Source organism: Giraffa tippelskirchi, chromosome 7 (assembly GCF_054371585.1).
Source record: "Giraffa tippelskirchi isolate mGirTip1 chromosome 7, T2T-mGirTip1v1.2.pri, whole genome shotgun sequence".
In the NCBI taxonomy this organism is placed as follows: domain Eukaryota; kingdom Metazoa; phylum Chordata; class Mammalia; order Artiodactyla; family Giraffidae; genus Giraffa; species Giraffa tippelskirchi.
In genome coordinates, this window is record NC_137281.1 from 152,005,633 (window position 1) to 152,024,294 (window position 18,662).

Genomic DNA, 18,662 nt, shown 5'->3' on the forward strand with positions numbered 1-18,662 from the left:
AAGAACTATGAAGCTAAGATAAGACTTATAATCCAGAAAGTACACCACATAGCAAATCCTATTTGCGTTTGACTGGAGGCAGGCAATTAAATCAAAGTTTTGTCAGGTAAAGCTTTACATGGTCTACAGAGCCTGAGAAGAACGAAAGTAACAGACTCAGAATATCAAAGTCCCATTGAACGTGTTTCAAAATATTCACTATAAAACTTTGCATCTTGTAGCAGCATATTTGTAGGATTTTAAGCATGGGTTACATTTGTCTCAATACTACATGTACTCAATATGAAACGGCTTTCGGAACTCCTGAAAACGCACCTGTCACGGTGCCACCGTCGAGGTCACTCGCACTCAGGCTCGTAGCAGAGACACTCCTCCCTCCTGAGTGTCTCGACAACCGCTGACTCCGCAGTTGGCCTATTGACTGTTCCAAGCTTTCTTTCAACTAAGTTAAAGAAGATAACGGAGGGAGATTTATTCTTCTTAAACACCTTCCAAATACAAACACCCTACAGAATTGTAAAGCTATTTCTGAACCACTGGTGTTCCTAAAGGATTTATATCACAGAAAATTCTGAACTAAGTTATGCCAGTAGAAATATAATAACAGTAAACATAAATATTTTAAGAACCAACTCTAATGTGGTTTTAAATACCAGCTGTCCCTACCTATTCCATCTTTGTATTACCAGAATACAAAAGACCTATCTCCTGTCCAAGGGTTTACAAAATCAGATGGATGTTCCACCCATGCTTAGAAACATGAAACGGCCAATGCATCTGAAAAAGAGAGGAAAAGCTTTCCTCCGTGCTAAACATCCCCTCAGAAGCCCCCGATCTGTAACAAACAGGAAAATGAACAGTTGTCAGAGTGACTGCTGTTATGAAAAAATTTGCACTGCCCAACTCTGCATCAGAACAACTCTTTCACTCATTCAAAGATTTCAAATCCCAGAAAACCATGTGGTCATAAGTTAGACTATTAGTACGAACTAGGATCACAGTTGTCCAAATGCTCTCTCCAGACCAGCAGAGAGTTAGCCATCAGGGGAAATAAGATGGCATCTTTTTAGACCTAAAAAGCTACAACAAATAAAAACAGACTTAATACTGAGAATAACACCCAGAGCTGCACAGAGCTATCGACCTGAAAAGAGGATTCAACCAAAATCTGAAGGAAAAAGAGTAAACCTAAGGAAGATCCACATCCCAAGAACTGCTGAGAAAATTCTGGTCTAGGCATTTTAGCCAAGAGTGAATAAAAAAATAATATTAAAAAAAATAATGTATGGATCCAGAAAGCAAGTCACCTACAACTCTTTAAAGGGAATGTCAAAATAAAACAAGTGATGGAAAAGAGAGGGCTTCCTAAATCCAGCCAAAATTCAAGGTAGAACATCACTTATGGAGGGTAAGTTGGTTTCCCGGAGAAACTGTGCAGAAAGAAAGTAGCTTCAGCTGAAGGAAGAGCAAAGCTGAAACAGAATATGAGTCACAAATGAGCAAATCCTTTTCCATTTTGGTTGTTCGGATTTAGCTCTTCTGGAGAATCAAGGTTAAAACAGCCTGGATTAAAAGGAACAGTGTTAGAATTTCAAGAATATACTTGTATTGCCACTCTCATTTCTGGAGAAAAAAAAAAAAGATAAAGCTAGTATTTCCATACTCTGTTCCCTGCTTCTCTACATTGGGGTATGTACAAAACCATCCTGCCTGAGCAGTCACCAGTTGAAGGGCCCAGACTATCAATCCAGGGAAACATACTGATGAAGCCTAGAACAACTAAGGTCCACCCGGAAAGCAATTAACACACATGTAAAATAAAACTAAGTTTAACATATAGGTAGACGAGAGGTCTTACACAGAGAACTTAGAAAAGCATGTCAGTAATCCATGACAAGAATAAAATTGTACAATGTTAAAATTAAAAGTTTAAAATCCAAATTATAACATGAAAAAAGGGACTAAAAAGGTAAAATGTCTTTCGATCACACAAACTAGTGACAGAACCAGTTCTACCAATGTTTCCTGTGTTGATTATTTGCATCTTTTCAAGATAAGCCTGATGTCAGTATCCTCTTTTTCCATAGCTTATTTTTTTTTAACTGAAGTAAAGTTGATTATATTTTTGGAAGCAAACTCAGCTGACATTTCTAATTATTGCATCTTTTGGAGGGTAATTTGCCCTTTATAGCTCTGGCTAGCTTTAAGATTTTCTCTTTGAGTGTCAATGGTTTTACAATGACATGACTATGTGTAGTCTTAGTTGTAGTTACTCCATTTCTGACTCATGGAGATAATGGAATCTGTAACCCGATCTCTTGCATATGCTGTAACCCTTCAGCCATGTCTCCTCGTTCCTTCTGCCCCTTTCCTTCCGCCCCTCTTCCCTTCCCCTCTCCCTCTACCAGCTGCATTCAAGGGATACTGTTTTACCAAATCCCATGTGTCATCCATGCTCTCCTCTCCTCCTTTCATTCCCCCATTTTTCTTTTTGAATATATTTTGCTGGTCTATCTCTCAATTTATTAATTCTCTCTTCAAATGTATACAAGCTGCTACTTAATCCATCTGTTGATGTTTTCTTTTTCCTAATTTATTTGTTTGCTTATTTTAGTTATATTTTGCAGTTTCCATTCATTTTTTCTGGTTACACCAAGTCTTAGTTGGGTACACAGGATCTCTGATCTTTGTTGCAGCATGCAGGATCTCCAGGTGAGGCATGAGGGACCTTTAGTTGCAGCACGTGGGATCTAGTTCTCTGACCAGGGATGGAACCCAGGCTCTTTGCATCACGAACATGGAGTCTTAGCCACTGAACTGTAAGGGAAGTTCTTCTGATTTTCATTTGATTTTTTATCTTTTAGAGTTTTCAATTCTATGTCAACATTCTCAATCTTAATTGCTTGAACAGGTTAATCATAGTTATCTTATAGTTCATTACAGGTCCTTTTTTCCCCTTGCTTTTCAGTCACCTCTTGCACTTGCCTGAGTATTTTTTAATCATATGACAGACACAAGAAAAACTGTAGAGTTAATTTAAAGCTCTGGAATGATGACATCTTCCATCAGAAGGGATCTGGTTCTGCTTCTATCAGAGAGTCAGCCTAGGTCACCAGGAAACCCAAAGCACCTTAATTTGTTAGAACTGAGATGGTTCAAAACTGGGCTTCTGTCTGCATCAGCACTGTCAATTATTTTCATTTTATCACTGCTCTTATTTTCAGTTCACCATTTTCCTAGGTTATCCCCCTTTGGGTCTCAGTCAAAAGCTGGAGGGTTCCTGAACTCCAATTCTGGTCCCTCCAGCCTCCTTAGGTCTACTAATAGCTCTAATCCTATCCGCTTCTAAGCCACCTCTTTTCAGATCAGCTACTGCCTTGACTGAGGAGGAGTCCCAAATGTAGGACTCTTCCTTCCAGATTTCAATTTTTGCCAGATCTTGACTATTATATTCCCAACTATGTTGGTAATTCTCTAATAGTTTAGTAGAATTTACATTTTTTTCACCTTTTCAGTTGTTTTGCATGGGAGAGTTGATCTAAAATAATCTAACCGACAAATGCCACAAGCAGAATTTGCCAGCATCCTTTTTACACTCTGCTGTGCTCAGTCCCTTTGGTCGTGTCCAGCTCTTGGCAATCCTATGGACCAAAGACTGCCAGGCTCCTCTGTCCCTTAGATTCTCAAGGCAAGAACACTGGAGTGGGCTGCCATGCCCTTCTCCAGGGGATCTTCCCGACCCAGGGATCCAACCTGTGTCTCTTGTGTCTACTGCATCACAGGCAGATTCTTTACCCACTGAGCCACCTGGGAAACCCATTATGTGGGTTTATTTGCTAACAAATCCTGAGCTGTAACTAAAAGCTGATTAAGAAGATGAATTTACACACACACACACAAACACACACAATCCTGGCTAACAACAAAAACTCACCATGGCATATGGGAAAATACTGCAGAAGAAGAGAAATGATACATTACTCCCAAAATCTAGGAGGAATAACAGATGTTGTAAAGTTGATCATTTCAGAAATAAGATAAAAAGTTAAGACAAACTATTTGGCAACCTCATTTTAAAACTCTCAAAAGATATGCCATATGCCATTGAACAGATGAACTAGATAATATATAAAGATCAAAAAATCAACTGTAAAAGGTAAAGAGGTTAAAGATTTTTTTTAATCACTCCTGCAAACATCACAGCAAAAACAAGTCCTCCACCTAAGACAAAAACTAAATGTAATAAAATTAAAAACTACACTTAAAGTAGCAATAAAACAACAGACACCACAAAAAATATAGTCATGATGTACAAAACCAATTTGCTAACTCCTAGAATAAAAAAGAAAAAAGATAAAAAAAGATATAAAATTTCTTTTAAACTCCTTAGGATTATAACTTCTAATTATGTGCAAAAGTAGATCAAACTCAAAATTACATAAAAGCAAAACACTAAAAAAATTCTATTTAACATTAATTTACTATGATGGATGATGCTATTTTGCAGAAACTAAATCTGTGTTCCACACAGACTACAGTACTGACTGCAATGGTCCAGATTCTAAGAGTTTATCTTGGATACCTCACCACATACCAATGTTGATTCCATTTCCCCGACTGCAGAACCAGCATCATAGAACATGACATTTTTTCACTTCAACTTGACATAAATACACCATTTATAGATTAGGTCTATTCTTTCATCTCCATTCATTTGACATCAGGGGAAAACAACTGAAGCAAGACTGAGGGGTCATGGTGGAGAGGTCTGATAAAACATGGTCCACTGGAGAAGGGAATGACAAACCACTTCAGTATTCTTGCCTTGAGAACCACATGAACAGTATGAAAAGCCAAGAAGATAGGACACTGAAAGATGAACTCCCCAGGTCAGTAGTTGCCCAATATGCTACTGGAGATCAGTGGAGAAATAACTCCAGGAAGAATGAAGAGAAGAAGCCAAAGCAAAAACAACATCCAGCTGTGGATGTGACTTTTCAACATCTTTTCCGATGTTGAAAAGAACAATATTGCATAGGAATGTGGAATGTCAGGTCCATGAATCAAGGCAAATTGGAAGTGGTCAACCAGGAGATGGCAAGAGTGAACATCGGTATTTTAGGAATCAGTGAACTAAAATGGAATGGAATGGGTGAATTTAACTCACATGACCATTATATCTACTACTGTAGGCAAGAATCCCTTAGAAGAAATGGAGTAGTCCTCGTAGTCAACAAAAGAGTCCGAAATGCAGTACTTGGGATGCAGTCTCAAAAACAAAAGAATGATCTCTGTGCCCAAGGCAAACCATTCAATATCACAGTAATCCAAGTCTATGCCCTGACCAGTAATGCTGAAGAAGCTGAAGTTGAGCGGTTCTATGAAGACCTACAAGGCCTTCTAGAACGCACACCAAAAAAAGATGTCCTTTTCATCATAAGGGACTGGAGTGCAAAAGTAGGGAGTCAAGAGATACCTGCACTAACAGGCAAGTTTGGCCTTGGAATGGAGAATGAAGTAGGGCAAAGGCTAATAGAGTTCTGCCAAGAGAATGCACTGGTCATACCAAACACCCTCTTCCAACAACAGAAGAGAAAACTCTACACATGGACATCACCAGATGGTCAATACCGAAATCAGACTGATTATATTCCTTGCAGCAAAAAATGGAGAAGCTCTGTACAGTCAGCAAAAACAAGACTGGGAACAGACTGTGGCTCAGATCATGAACTCCTTATTGCCAAATTCAGACTAAATTGAAGAAAGTAGGGAAAACCATTAGACATTCAGGCACGACCTAAATCAAATCCCTTATGATTATACAGTGGAAGAGACAAAGACTCAAAAGATTAGATCTGATAGACAGAGTGCCTGAAGAACTATGGACGGAGGTTCGTGACACTATACAGAAGGTAGGGTTCAAAACCATCCCCAAGAAAAAGAAATGCAAAAAGGCAAAATGGTTGTCTGAGAAGGCCTTACAAATAGCTGAGAAAAGAGAAGCTAAAGGCAACGGAGAAAAGGAAAGCTATACCCATTTGAATGCAGAGTTCCAAAGAATAGCAAGGAGAGATAAGAAAGCCTTCCTCAGTGATCAGTGCAAAGAAACAGAGGAAAACAACAGGATGGGAAACACTAGAGATCTCGTCAAGAAAATTAGAGATACCAAGGGAACATTTCATGCAAAGATGGGCTCAATAAAGGACAGAAATGGTAGGGACCTAACAGAAGCAGAAGATATTAAGAAGAGGTGGCAAGAATACACAGAAGAACTACACAAAAAAGATCTTCATGACCCAGACACCCACAATGGTGTGATCACTCACCTAGAGCCAGACATTCTGGAATGCGGAGTCAAGTGGGCCTTAGGAAATATCACTACAGACAAAGCTAGTGGAGATGATGGAATTCCAGTTGAGCTATTTCAAATCCTAAAAGATGATGCTGTGAAAGTGCTGCACTCAATATACCAGGAAATTTGGAAAACTCAGCAATGGCCACAGGACTGGGAAAGGTCAGTTTTCATCCAATCCCAAAGAAAGGCAATGCCAAAGAATGTTCAAACTGCCACACAATTGTACTCATCTCACACGCTAGCAAAGTAAAACTTAAAATTCTCTAAGCCAGGCTTCAACAGTATGTGAATTGTGAATTTCCAGATGTTCCACCTGGATTTAAAAAAGGCAGAGGAACCAGAGATCAAATTGCCAACATCTGATGGATCATAGAAAAACCAAGAGAGTTCCAGAAAAACATCTATTTCTGCTTTATTGACTACATCAAAGCCTTTGACTGTGTGGATCACAACAAATTGTGGAAAATTCTTCAAGAGATGGGATACCAGACCACCTTAGCTGCCTCCTGAGAAATATATATGTATGTTAAGAAGCAACAGTTAGAACTGGGACATGGAACAACAGACTGGTTTCCAAATCGGGAAAGGAGTATGTCAAGGCTGTATATTGTCACCCTGCTTATTTATCTTTTATGCGGAGTACATCATGAGAAATGCTGGCCTGGAGGAAGCATAAGCTGGAATCAAGACTGCAGGGAGAAATGTCAATAACCTCAGATAAGCAGATGACAACACCCTCATGGCAGAAAGCAAAGAACTAAAGAGCCTCTTGATGAAAGTGAAAGAGGAGAGTAAAAAACTTGGCTTAAAACCCAACATTCAGAAAACTAAGATCAAGGCATCTGGTCCCATCACTTCATGGCAAATAGATGGGGAAACAATGGAATTGTTTATTTTGGGGGGCTCCAAAATCACTGTAGATGGTGACTACAGTCATGAAATTAAAAGACGCTTGTTCCTTGAAAGAAAACCTATGACCAACCTAGACAGCATATTAAAAGCAGAGACATTACTTTGCCAATAAAGGTCCGTTTAGTCAAAGCTATGGACTTTCCAGTAGTCATGTATGGATGTGAGAGTTGGACTATAAAGAAAGATGAGTGCTGAAGAATTAATGCGTTTGAACTGTGGTGTTGGAGAAGACTCTTGAGAGTCCCTTGGACTGCAAGGAGATCCAACGAGTCCATCCTAAAGGACATCAGTCCAAAATATTCACTGGAAGGGCTGATGTTGAAGCTGAAACTCCAATACTTTGGCCACCTGCTGCAAAGAACTGACTCATTGGAAAAGACCCTGATGCTGGGAAACATTGAAGGCAGGAGGAGAAGTGGACAACAGAGGATGAGATGGTTGGATGTCATCACTGACTCAATGGACATGAGTCTGAGTAAACTCCTGGAGTTGGTGATGCACAGGGAAGCCTGGAGTGCTGCAGTCCATGGGGTCGGAAAGAGTCAGACACGACTGAGTGAATGAACTGAACCAGTAGAAATAAAAATAAAACTTAGCCATTGAAAATGAATGGCAATACTTGTTTACAAGGTAGTTCATTCAAATTGTTAAGACATGTTTTTAAACAAAGAATTCAAGTTGAAAAATTTCTCTGTAGTGAAAGATGAAATAATTTGGTCATCAATAAAAATATTAACTACAATGGAATAAAGCTGTTCCAATATGCCTAAGTTCGTAAGTTAATGATACTCAAAAAGAATAAAAAACATCATTGGTCACCAGTAGAGAATGCTAGGGAAATAACTCATTATTTTGGAAAGGAGCAAATAAATTTAAAAAAATTTCCAATTGTATAAGGTTTCAGATTAACAATAAATGAGCAAATTTTAAAAATTCTCATCAAGATCTCTGAAAGGCCTGTGACGTCTCTGAAGGTCTAATTTGAGACAAAATATAAGTTAGGCTCAGTGAATTGAAATAAATATATATATATATTGCATATATAAATATAAAATTCAGAAAGACTGAGTATAATGCAAATCAAATATATGAAGAGAAATCACTGAGGCAGCAGTCAGCACTCCATTTAAGGGGTGTGATCATTAAAAACATCACGATTCAGAAGAAGCAGAGGAAAGGCCATATTTGCCTCAATTTTACTACTTCTGCATCTGCTCCTGCTGACCTGTTTCACAGACTAACATTTTATTTTGAGGATAAAATAAGATAATGTAGGTAGAATAATTGGAGCAATGCCTAGGGAAGATTGGTTTGTCCAGTAAATGGAAGTTTTCATTGTGATGATTACAGATGCTGAATATAAGTGCAAAAGTGAGTGAAGAAATGGGATGTTTTAATATGGAGAAACTCTTCAGAAAAATATCATTCCCTAAAGATGATTCACTGAATTCCTTCAGTTGTACATCGACAGACTCGTAAACAGCAAAACTGTCACTATTCTCACTCTCAGCTATTTCTACTTAACTTTTTATTTTATATGAGAATATAGTTGATTCACAATGTTGTGTTAATTTTCAGGTGTGCAGCAAAGTGATTCAGTTATATATATACATGTATCCATTATTTTTCAAATTCTTTTCCCACTTAGGTTGTTAATAACATTGAGCAGAATTTCCTGTGCTATACAGTATGTCCTTGTTGGTTAACTATTTTAAATATAGTAATAGCAGCGTGTACATGTCAATCCTAAACTCCCTAACTATTCCTCCCCACTACCCTTCCTATATCTTTATAAGCTCACATGTAACTCCTCCATAATATAATTCAAATTTCATTTCAGCATTATCAATTTTCTTTTTTTTGCAACACTTTCATCTTTTTGATCAATTCCTTTATTATTATTATTTATTTTTATAAATAGTAAGCAGGTTTGTCACTGGAATAGAAGGGAAGTATCACAATTACACTTTTCATAGTCTGCAACCAATTAGCAACAGACTTCAAAAGCAGCGATTTGTTATTTACACAGTTGTGTGGCCTGAAGAGCTAGCAGCAAAGTTTGTCCTTTTTGCAGTTACTCATCATTAATAACAGCGTTGTGTTAACTGAAATTTGAATTGTGCTGTTTAAGGATAGGTGTTATTTGACCACATAGGGGTAATGAAATTCATGCACATCAAAACCATGCAACAAGGACTAACTATCTTTACTTTTCAGAGTCCTCAAAAAGCTACTTCATGCATTCAGGAGAGGTGTTACAGCAGTATTCAGTGGAAGAGTTATGCTCAACTTCACCTCACCTGGGACTAGGACTCTGGTATTTTTAGTTAAGAAAAAAAAAAAAATACTGACTTTCCAAAATTCATTAATAGCAAACTTCTTGACCAGTCTTTGGGAAGGTAAGGTTTCCAGGCAACAGTAAACAGCTAAGAAACTAAGCACTAGCTCCACACAGTATCAAAAACGCCTATGAAAATCATATTAACTAAAATTTGCCCTCAGTAAGACAAGATGAGAAAAGGCAAAGAACCACATCGATAAACTTCCTTGGTTAATTCATAGTCATTGATACTGATAAGCAGTGTATCTCACATGTTCACATTCTCCACAAAACTAAGCTCGTTGAATGAGAGGGGGAAAAAATCATACTAAATATTGTCACTAAGAAACTCATAAAAGGTATCTACCATTACTTTCACAAAGAGGAATTTCCGTAATAAAGTAGGAAAAAAACAAAAATAGAATAGGAACAGTGATTACTCACACATAAACACAGTAGGTAACAAATATTCAAATAATTAGCTTACATACAAATGAAAAACACAACTTAAAAAAAAGTCAACAATGACCTTGGTAAAAATTCTAAATGTTGCAATTCAAGTGAAGTGAAACTCATTCAGTCGTGTCCGACTCTTTGCGACCCCATGGATTATAAAATCCATGGAATTCTCCAGGCCAGAATACTGGAGTGGGTAACCTTTTCCTTCTTTAGGGGATCTTCCCAACCCAGGGATGGAAGCCAGGTCTCCCGCATTGCAGGTGGATTCTTTACCAGCTGAGCCACAAGGGAAGCCTGTTGTCATTCAAAGTAGGCTTAAATTTTGGAAACCATTTAGTTTTTTCAGATACTTTCTTACTCCAAATTATCTTTTATTTTCATACTCAGTTCAGTTCAGTCTCTCAGTCGTGTCCGACTCTTTGCGACCCCATGAATTGCAGCACGCCAGGCCTCTCTGTCCATCACCAACTCCCGGAGTCTACCCAAACCCATGTCCATTGAGTCGGTGATGCCATCCAACCATCTCATCCTCTGTCGTCCCCTTCTCCTCCCGCCCCCAATCCTACCCAGCATTAGGGTCTTTTCCAATGAGTCAACCCTTCGCATGAGGTGGCCAAAGTATTGGAGTTTCAGCTTCAACATCAGACCTTCCAATGAACACCCAGGATTGATCTCTTTTAGGATGGGTTGATTGGATCTCCTTGCAGTCCAAGGGACTCTCAAGAGTCTTCTCCAACACCACAGTTCAAAAGCATCAATTCTTCGGCACTCAGCTTTCTTCATCGTCCAACTCTCACATCCATACATGACCACTGGAAAAACCATAGCCTTGACTAGACGGACTTTTGTTGGCAAAGTAATGTCTCTGCTTTTCAATATGCTATCTAGGTTGGCCATAACCTTCCTTCCAAGGAGTAAGCGTCTTTGAATTTCATGGCTGCAGTCACCATCAGCAGTGATTCTGGAGCCCAAAAAAATAAAGTCTGACACTGTTTCCACTGTTTCCCCATCTATTTCCCATGAAGTGATGGGATCAGATGCCATGATCTTAGTTTTCTGAACGTTGAGCTTTAAGCCAACTTTTTCACTCTCCTCTTTCACCTTCATCAAGAGGCTCTTTAGTTCTTCTTCACTTTCTGCCATAAGGGTGGTGTCATCCGCATATCTGAGGTTATTGATGTTTCTCCCGGCAATCTTGATTCCAGCTTGTGTTTCTTCCAGCCCAGTGTTTCTCATGATGTACTCTGCATATAAGTTAAATAAGCAGGGTGACTAGGAAAACACAAATCCCCTAACACAGATTATACAGAAATGCATGCAAATTTGGTCATGTATAGGTAACTTCTTCCACTTTGCTGCATGGTTGAGCAGAAACTGGAAACGTGAATAATTTCATCTAACCATTTACTCTGGTTTCACCTGACAGTAAAGTCAGTATTTAACAAACATTCACAATGAATATAGCACTGGTAACTATGGAGGCAGTTCATACTGTATACCTATAATGCTGACATTAAAAAAAAAAAAATTTAAGTACTTGATTTACAAGTGTAAAGTCAACTTGGCAAAATCCAGGGCAGAAGTAGAGGCAGAGAACAGGTGATGTCAAAAATTTTGTCCAACATAATAATGACAGCCGTGGGCACACCAATTAAGTGTTTTCTACTTGACTTTCCTTCACTGCCTGTTTCTCCACAGAATGTCAAGGTTGATCTGGCAATAGACTGCAAAATAGATTGGTTGTAGAGTTAACTTTATCAGCTCTACTTTGTCCCTTACAGCCTATTTATCTTCTACTGTCAACACTAGAATGAAGAGGAGGAGGAGGACAGAAAGAAGAGGTGGAGGAGGTGGGATGTTTTATAAAATTAGAGTTCAAATTTATGGTTTCTGTGTTTTTCTGCTCTCACCATCTGTTGCTGAAATGTATTTTTTAAATGGTTGCTGCTATCTTTTTTATTTATCAAAAAGATCATTAGCTCTGATTGCTATCCCTAACCTCTCTGTGTATGCTGATTTATAGAAATATAAGTCCATACAAATACTTTTAAAATTTATAAATTCCCTTAATTTATGTAACTATCTTATTTTTAAATGAAATCTCATATTCAAAGCCCATACAGCACACATATTCTAACCACAGCTTTTTAATTTTTTAAAAATATTTCCATAAAATATTTTGAATGTTATTAAATAAGCACGCATGAAAAATGGAATGTACTTTTAATAGTACCTTATTGCATTTTGGGTGGACAGGCAATATAATCATGGGGGCAAAAGCAATATTACATATGCTGCCTATTTAGCATATACTTTGAAGTCAAAATAATCAGATACACTTATCACTGTGAATGTTATAACACATTATGTTGTTTACAGTCATAATAATACACAAAAGAAACTTAAGTTAGACCCAGTGAATTCAAGGAAAGCATAGCACCAGTACTGAGTGCCTATAATGTGCTGTGGTGATTTAGTCCCTCAGTCCTGTCCAACTCTTGTGACCCCATGGACTGCCACCCTCCAGGCTCCTCTGTCCGTGGGATTTCACAGGCAAGAATACTGGAGAGGGCTGCCATTTCCTTCTGCAGGGGATCTTCCCGACTCAGTGATCGAACTCACATCTCCTATCTTGGCAGGCTGGTTCTTTACCACTGAGCCACCAGGGAAGCCCTGCCTAATATACCAAGTACTATATTAAGAACATAGCCAACACTTGAAGACAGGGATTACTTGATGAATTAAAGAAGTAACAAGAACATAAAGGTTTAACAAGAGTCTAAAACAGCATGACTACTTCAATAAATGTTAGTTCTATAAGGCATATATAATTATGTTCATTTTTCAGATGATTAAACTCGAGTTGAGAAGGGTTTAATAACTTGCCCAAAATCACTGAAAGGGTTTCTAGTGGAAAAAGTTCAGGATTCAATAAGTCTGACTCCAAAGTCTACAGTTTTCCACTAGTTTCAAAGTAAAATTTTGTAAAAAAAATTCTGTCTAGTAGTTTCATGAGAAACTTGGCAATAAAATTTTAAACATAAAGGTCTAAGAACCTAACTCCTAAGATCTGAAATATATTTACAAAGAGAGGGTTCTAACAGAATTCAGTTGTTCCATTACAATTTCTTATCCAGAGACTCTTACTACTTAACACTAAAGTTGTTAAAAGTTGGTACAGTTCTCACCTTTAGGGCAATTATCAGAACTCAGCCAGAGAGAAGGGTATGAGCACCTTCGGCTATGGAACATTACAAGTGGCTCATTCATGCCTGGCTCCAAAAATCGAACATTATCCTCCTGGACTGTCACTATGTATATCTGAAAATTGAAACCCATTAAAAAGAAGAAAAAAACCTGGACTTTGTTATGTAATATTCAAATTTTTCCAAAGTTCATATGCCAGATGGTAACAGTCTATTATTGCCAAAGGGAAATTTGAATCAGAGTACTTAATTTGAAGAAAAATGACCTACTAATACATGCCTCTAAGGTCTAATTTGATGTTACTATATTTTAACCAATCTTCACCTTAAAAATGTACTTAGTGAATCTAATGATTTGAATTAAGAGAACTGTATCTTTCCTTTATACAGAGTATTAACTACTTTCGCATCATCAGCTACAATCCAAATTTCTACTACAGAATGTATTAACGTTCTATGTTGAACATTCCTTAAGGGCATTCCATTTCTATAACATTAACATAAAAAACAGGCCTGTTCTCTCATGAATAGGAACATACAGTCCTAGAAACAGCCTAACACTAGGCAATTCAATTGGAGAAGGCAATGGCACCCCACTCCAGTGCTCTTGCCTGGAAAATCCCATGGATGGAGGAGCCTGGTAGGCTGCAGTCCATGGGGTCGCTAAGAGTCGGACACGACTGGGCGACTTCACTTTCACTTTTCCCTTTCATGCATTGGAGAAGGAAATGGCAACCCACTCCAGTATTCTTGCCTGGAGAATCCCAGGGACGGCGGAGCCTGGTGGGCTGCCATCTATGGGGTCGCACAGAGGCGGACACGACTGAAGCGACTTAGCAGCAGCAGGCAATTCAATTGCACTATTTAACACAGGAGTATAATATATTCCAAATCTTACCAGTAAACTTGCAAATAAAACTTTGCCATAGGTCCTCTAGGGCTTCCCTGGTGGCTCAGATGGTAAAGAATCTGTCTGCTATGCAGGAGACCCGGGTTTGAGACCCGGGGTTGTGGGTAACCACAACTGAAGGACAGGAACGAACCCTGGTGCCGGGTTTGGGGATAATATCCTATCCCTGGCTCTGTCACTGACTTACTGTGAGACTGTGGGCAAGTTAGTGACCATTCCTTGCCCCAACAGCATCTACATAATAGGACTACTGAAACAATTAAATGAGTTTCTACTGAAAAAAAAAAAAAGAAGAAAGAGCCTGTAAACTAAACTTATGCAGAAATTCCCAAAGAGGTAGGTGCTGTTTTCCTATGAAACACCACACACCCATTGCTGATCCTCTAACACTGCTCAACTCCTCACATAGCAAGACCTTCACATATAATAAGCAAAGAATTAAATTTAGCGTTGGAATAAAGATTAAAGAAAACAATAGCAAAATCATGCACATTTCAAGAAAAAGTAGTCCAGAAATTGATTCATCATGACTCTTGACCCCTACAAAACCAACAGAAATAATTCTCATAATTCTCTTGTTTGAAGAGACCATCTCAGGAGGAAAACAGTGCACTGAATATTTATATTGTCCCTCACTCACTGACAAATTATGTTCACAAAACTAAATCCAATAAAATAAATATATAAGTTCATAGGCAGTTGACCTTTGAACAACACAGTGTGAACTGCACTCCTCTACTGGAGGAATCAACCTGCCTGACTTCAGTCTCTACTACAAAGCCACAGTCATCAAGACAGTATGGTACTGGCACAAAGACAGAAATATAGATCAATGGAACAAAATAGAAAGCCCAGAGATAAATCCATGCACCTATGAACACCTTATCTTTGACAAAGGAGGCAAGAATATACAATGGAGAAAAGACAATCTCTTTTACAAGTGGTGCTGGGAAAACTGGTCAACCACTTGTAAAAGAATGAAACTAGAACAATTCCTAACACCATACACAAAAATAAATTCAAAATGGATTAAAGATCTAAACGTTAAAACCAGAAACTATAAAACTCCTAGAGGAAAACATAGGCAAAATACTCTCCGACATAAACCACAGCAGGATCCTCTATGACCCACCTTCCAGAATATTGGAAGTAAAAGCAAAAATAAACAAATGGGACCTAATTAAAATTAAAAGCTTCTGCACAACAAAGGAAACTATAAGCAAGGTGAAAAGACAGCCTTCAAAATGGGAGAAAATAATAGCAAACAAAGCAATGGACAAAGAATTAATCTCAAAAATATACTTATATGCAGGGTTTTTTTCAATAGTAAATAGCACAGTATCGCATGATACAAGGTTGGCTGAATCCATGAACAAACAATTGTAAATATGGAGAATTTCAGATAGGGAGGAAACTCAGACACCAAGGGCCAACTATAAGTTATACACAAATTTTCAACTGCATGGAAAGTCAGAGTTCCAACCTCCGTGTTGTTCAAAGGTAAACTATATATCATTTATATCCATTTCCTGAGATTAGCATTAGTATCATTTATAAATCTAAGTCAATAATAAAAGTTCTTATCTTACTTAGGGCAGAACAGCTGATCTCATTTCCTAAGAAATCTCTTATATTTAAAAAAAAAATGCTAATTTCAATTAGACAATGGATATTTAACATAGAGAAAATTCTTTTAACAGTTGAACACTGGTTAAAATGGATTAACCAAAATTCAACATCCATTCATGATAAAAACTCCATGTACCCTAAAGCCCATGCTCTGCAACAAAAGAAACCACCGCAATGAGAAGCCTATGCTATGTAACTAGAGAGTAGACCTCACTCTCCCCATCCAGAGAAATCCCACACAGCAACGAAGACCACAGCCAAAAATAAATAAATAAAATTTTAAAAAATAAAATCACATCCAAAACAAAGAAATACTTAGGAATAAACCTGACCAAGGAGGTAAAAGACTTATATGCTGAGAACTATAAATTATTGATAAAAGAACTGAAGATAACAAAGAAACAGAAAGACATCCCATGCCTTTGGCCTGGAATAATTAATATTGTTAAAATAGCCATAGACTGAAAGCAACCTACAAGCTTAATGCAAATCCCATCAAATTGCCCATGACATTATTCACAGAATTAGAACAAATAATCCTAAAATTTTTATGGAACCATAAAAAACCCAGAATTGCCAAAGCAATCCTGGGGAAAAAGAACAAAGCTAGAGGTATAACCTCCCCAGATTTCAGACAGTACTACAAAAAGCTACAGTAATCAAACAGCATGGTATTGGAAGAAAAAGAAAAGAAAAGAAGATATATGAGCCAATGGAACAGAGCAGAGAGCTCAGAAATAAACCCACATACCCAGAGTCATACCCAGCCTCCTTTGACACAGCACCACACAACAGCAACTGGTGTTGGGAAAGCTAGAAAGTTGCATGTAAATCAATCAAGTTAGAACATTCCTTCACACCATACACAAAATAAACTCAACGGCTTAAAGGTTTAAATATAAGACACGACATATATAAGATATATATGACATATATAAGACATATATATATGTCTATATATATATAAGACACAAAACTCCTAGATGAGAACATATGTAAAATATGTTCCAACATAAATCATAGCTATGTTTTCCTAGACTGACCTACTTTCTTAGGTCAGTCTACTCCTAAGGCAATAGAAATGAAAACACATATAAACAAATGAGACTTAATCAAATTTATAAGCTTTTGCACAGCAAAGGAAACCACAAGGAGAACAAAAAGACAACCTACGAAATGGGAGAAAATATTTCCAAACAATGAGATCGACAATTGATTTCCAAAATAAACAACTCAGTACAGTTCACTTCAGTCATTCAGTCATGTCTGACTCTTTGCAAGCCCATGGACTGCAGCACATCAGGCTTCCCTGTCCATCACCAAGTCCTGGAGCTTGCTCAAACCCACGTCTATCAAGTCAGTAATGCCATCCAACCATCTCATCCTCTGTCATCCCCTTCTCCTCCTGCCTTCAATCTTTCCCAGCATCAGGGTCTTTTCCAAGGAGTCAGTTTTTCACATCAGGTGGCCAAAGTACTGGAGCTTCAGCTTCAGCATCAGTCCTTCCAATGAATATTCAGGACTGATTTCCTTTAGGATGGACTCGTTGGATCTCCTTGCAGTCCAAGGGACTCTCAAGAGCCTTCTCCAACACCACAGTTCAAAAGCATCAATTCTTCGGCGCTCAGCTTTGTTTATAGTCCAACTCTCACATCCATACATGACTGTTAGAAAAACCATAGCTTTGACTAGATGGACCTTTGTTGGCAAAGTAATGTCTCTGCTTTTTAATATGCTGTCTAGGTTGGTCATAGCTTTTCTTCCAAGGAGCAAGTGTCTTTTAATTTCATGGCTGCAGTCACCATCTGCAGTGATTTTGGAGCCCAAAAAAATAAGGTCTCTCACTCTTTCCATTGTTTCCCCATCTATTTGCCAAGAAGTGATGGAACCTGATGTCATGATCTTAGTTTTCTGAATGTTGAGTTTTAAGGCAGCTTTTTCACTCTCCTCTTTCACTTTCATCAAGAGGCTCTTTAGTTTCTGTTTGCTTTCTGACATGAGGGTGCTGTCATCTGCATATCTGAGGTTATTGATTTTTCTCCCAGCAATCTTGATTCCAGCTTGTTCTTCATCCAGCCCAGCGTTTCTCATGATGTACTCTGCATATAAGTTAAAAAAGTATGGTGACAATAGACAGCCTTGACGTACTCCTTTCCAAATTTTGAACCAGTCCATTGTTCCATGTCTGGTTCTGTCACTTCATAACCTGCATTCAGATTTCTCTGAATTCTCTGATTTCTCTGAGGTAGGTAAGGTGGTCTAGTATTCTTATCTCTTTAAGAACTTTCCACAGTTTGTTGTGATCCACAGTCAAAGGCTTTGGTGCAGTCAATACAGCAGAAGTAGATAAACAGCTAATACAACCCAATAACAGCAACAACAACAAAAATCCAATCAAAAAAAGGGCAAAAGACCTAAATTGACAGTTCTCCAAAGAAGACATACAGATGGCCAATAGGCACATGAAAAGATAGTCAACATCACTAATTACTAGAGAAATGCAAATCAAAATTACAATGAGGTATCACCTCAAACCAGTCAGAATGGCCATTCACCAAAAGCCTACAAATAATAAATGTTATTGAGGGTGTGGGGGAAAAGGAACCCTCCTACACTGTTGAATGGAATGTAAATTGGTGCAGCACTACAGAAAAGGATATGGATGTTCCTTGAATAACTAAAAAGTGTCATAATATCCAGCAATCCACCCCTGGGCATATATCTGGAAAAAACTCAAATTCAAAAAAATGCATAAACCCCAAAGTTCATAGCTGCACTATTTTCAATAGACAAGACATGGAAGCAACCTAAATGTCAACAGATGAATGGATAAAGATATGGTATATACATATATACAATGGAATACTACTC

At 38.0% G+C, this 18,662-nt stretch overlaps 1 protein-coding gene across 35 annotated transcripts in view; it reads right to left on the minus strand.

Moving 5' to 3' along the window:
- The window catches only part of CEP128 (centrosomal protein 128), a 459,693-nt gene that overhangs the window by 405,883 nt on the left and 35,148 nt on the right, over positions 1-18,662 (minus strand). For 30 of the 35 annotated variants that reach the window (XR_014059627.1, XR_014059626.1, XR_014059628.1 and 27 more), the window contains one exon: positions 316-442. The exons of the other annotated variants lie outside the window; for them this stretch is intronic. Coding sequence is in view for 16 of the 30 variants with exons in the window: in XM_081510600.1 (XP_081366726.1) it covers positions 316-442 (127 nt within the window). In the remaining 14 variants the exon portion in view is untranslated. The remainder of the gene's footprint in view (positions 1-315; positions 443-18,662) is intronic. 35 annotated transcript variants of the gene reach the window in all.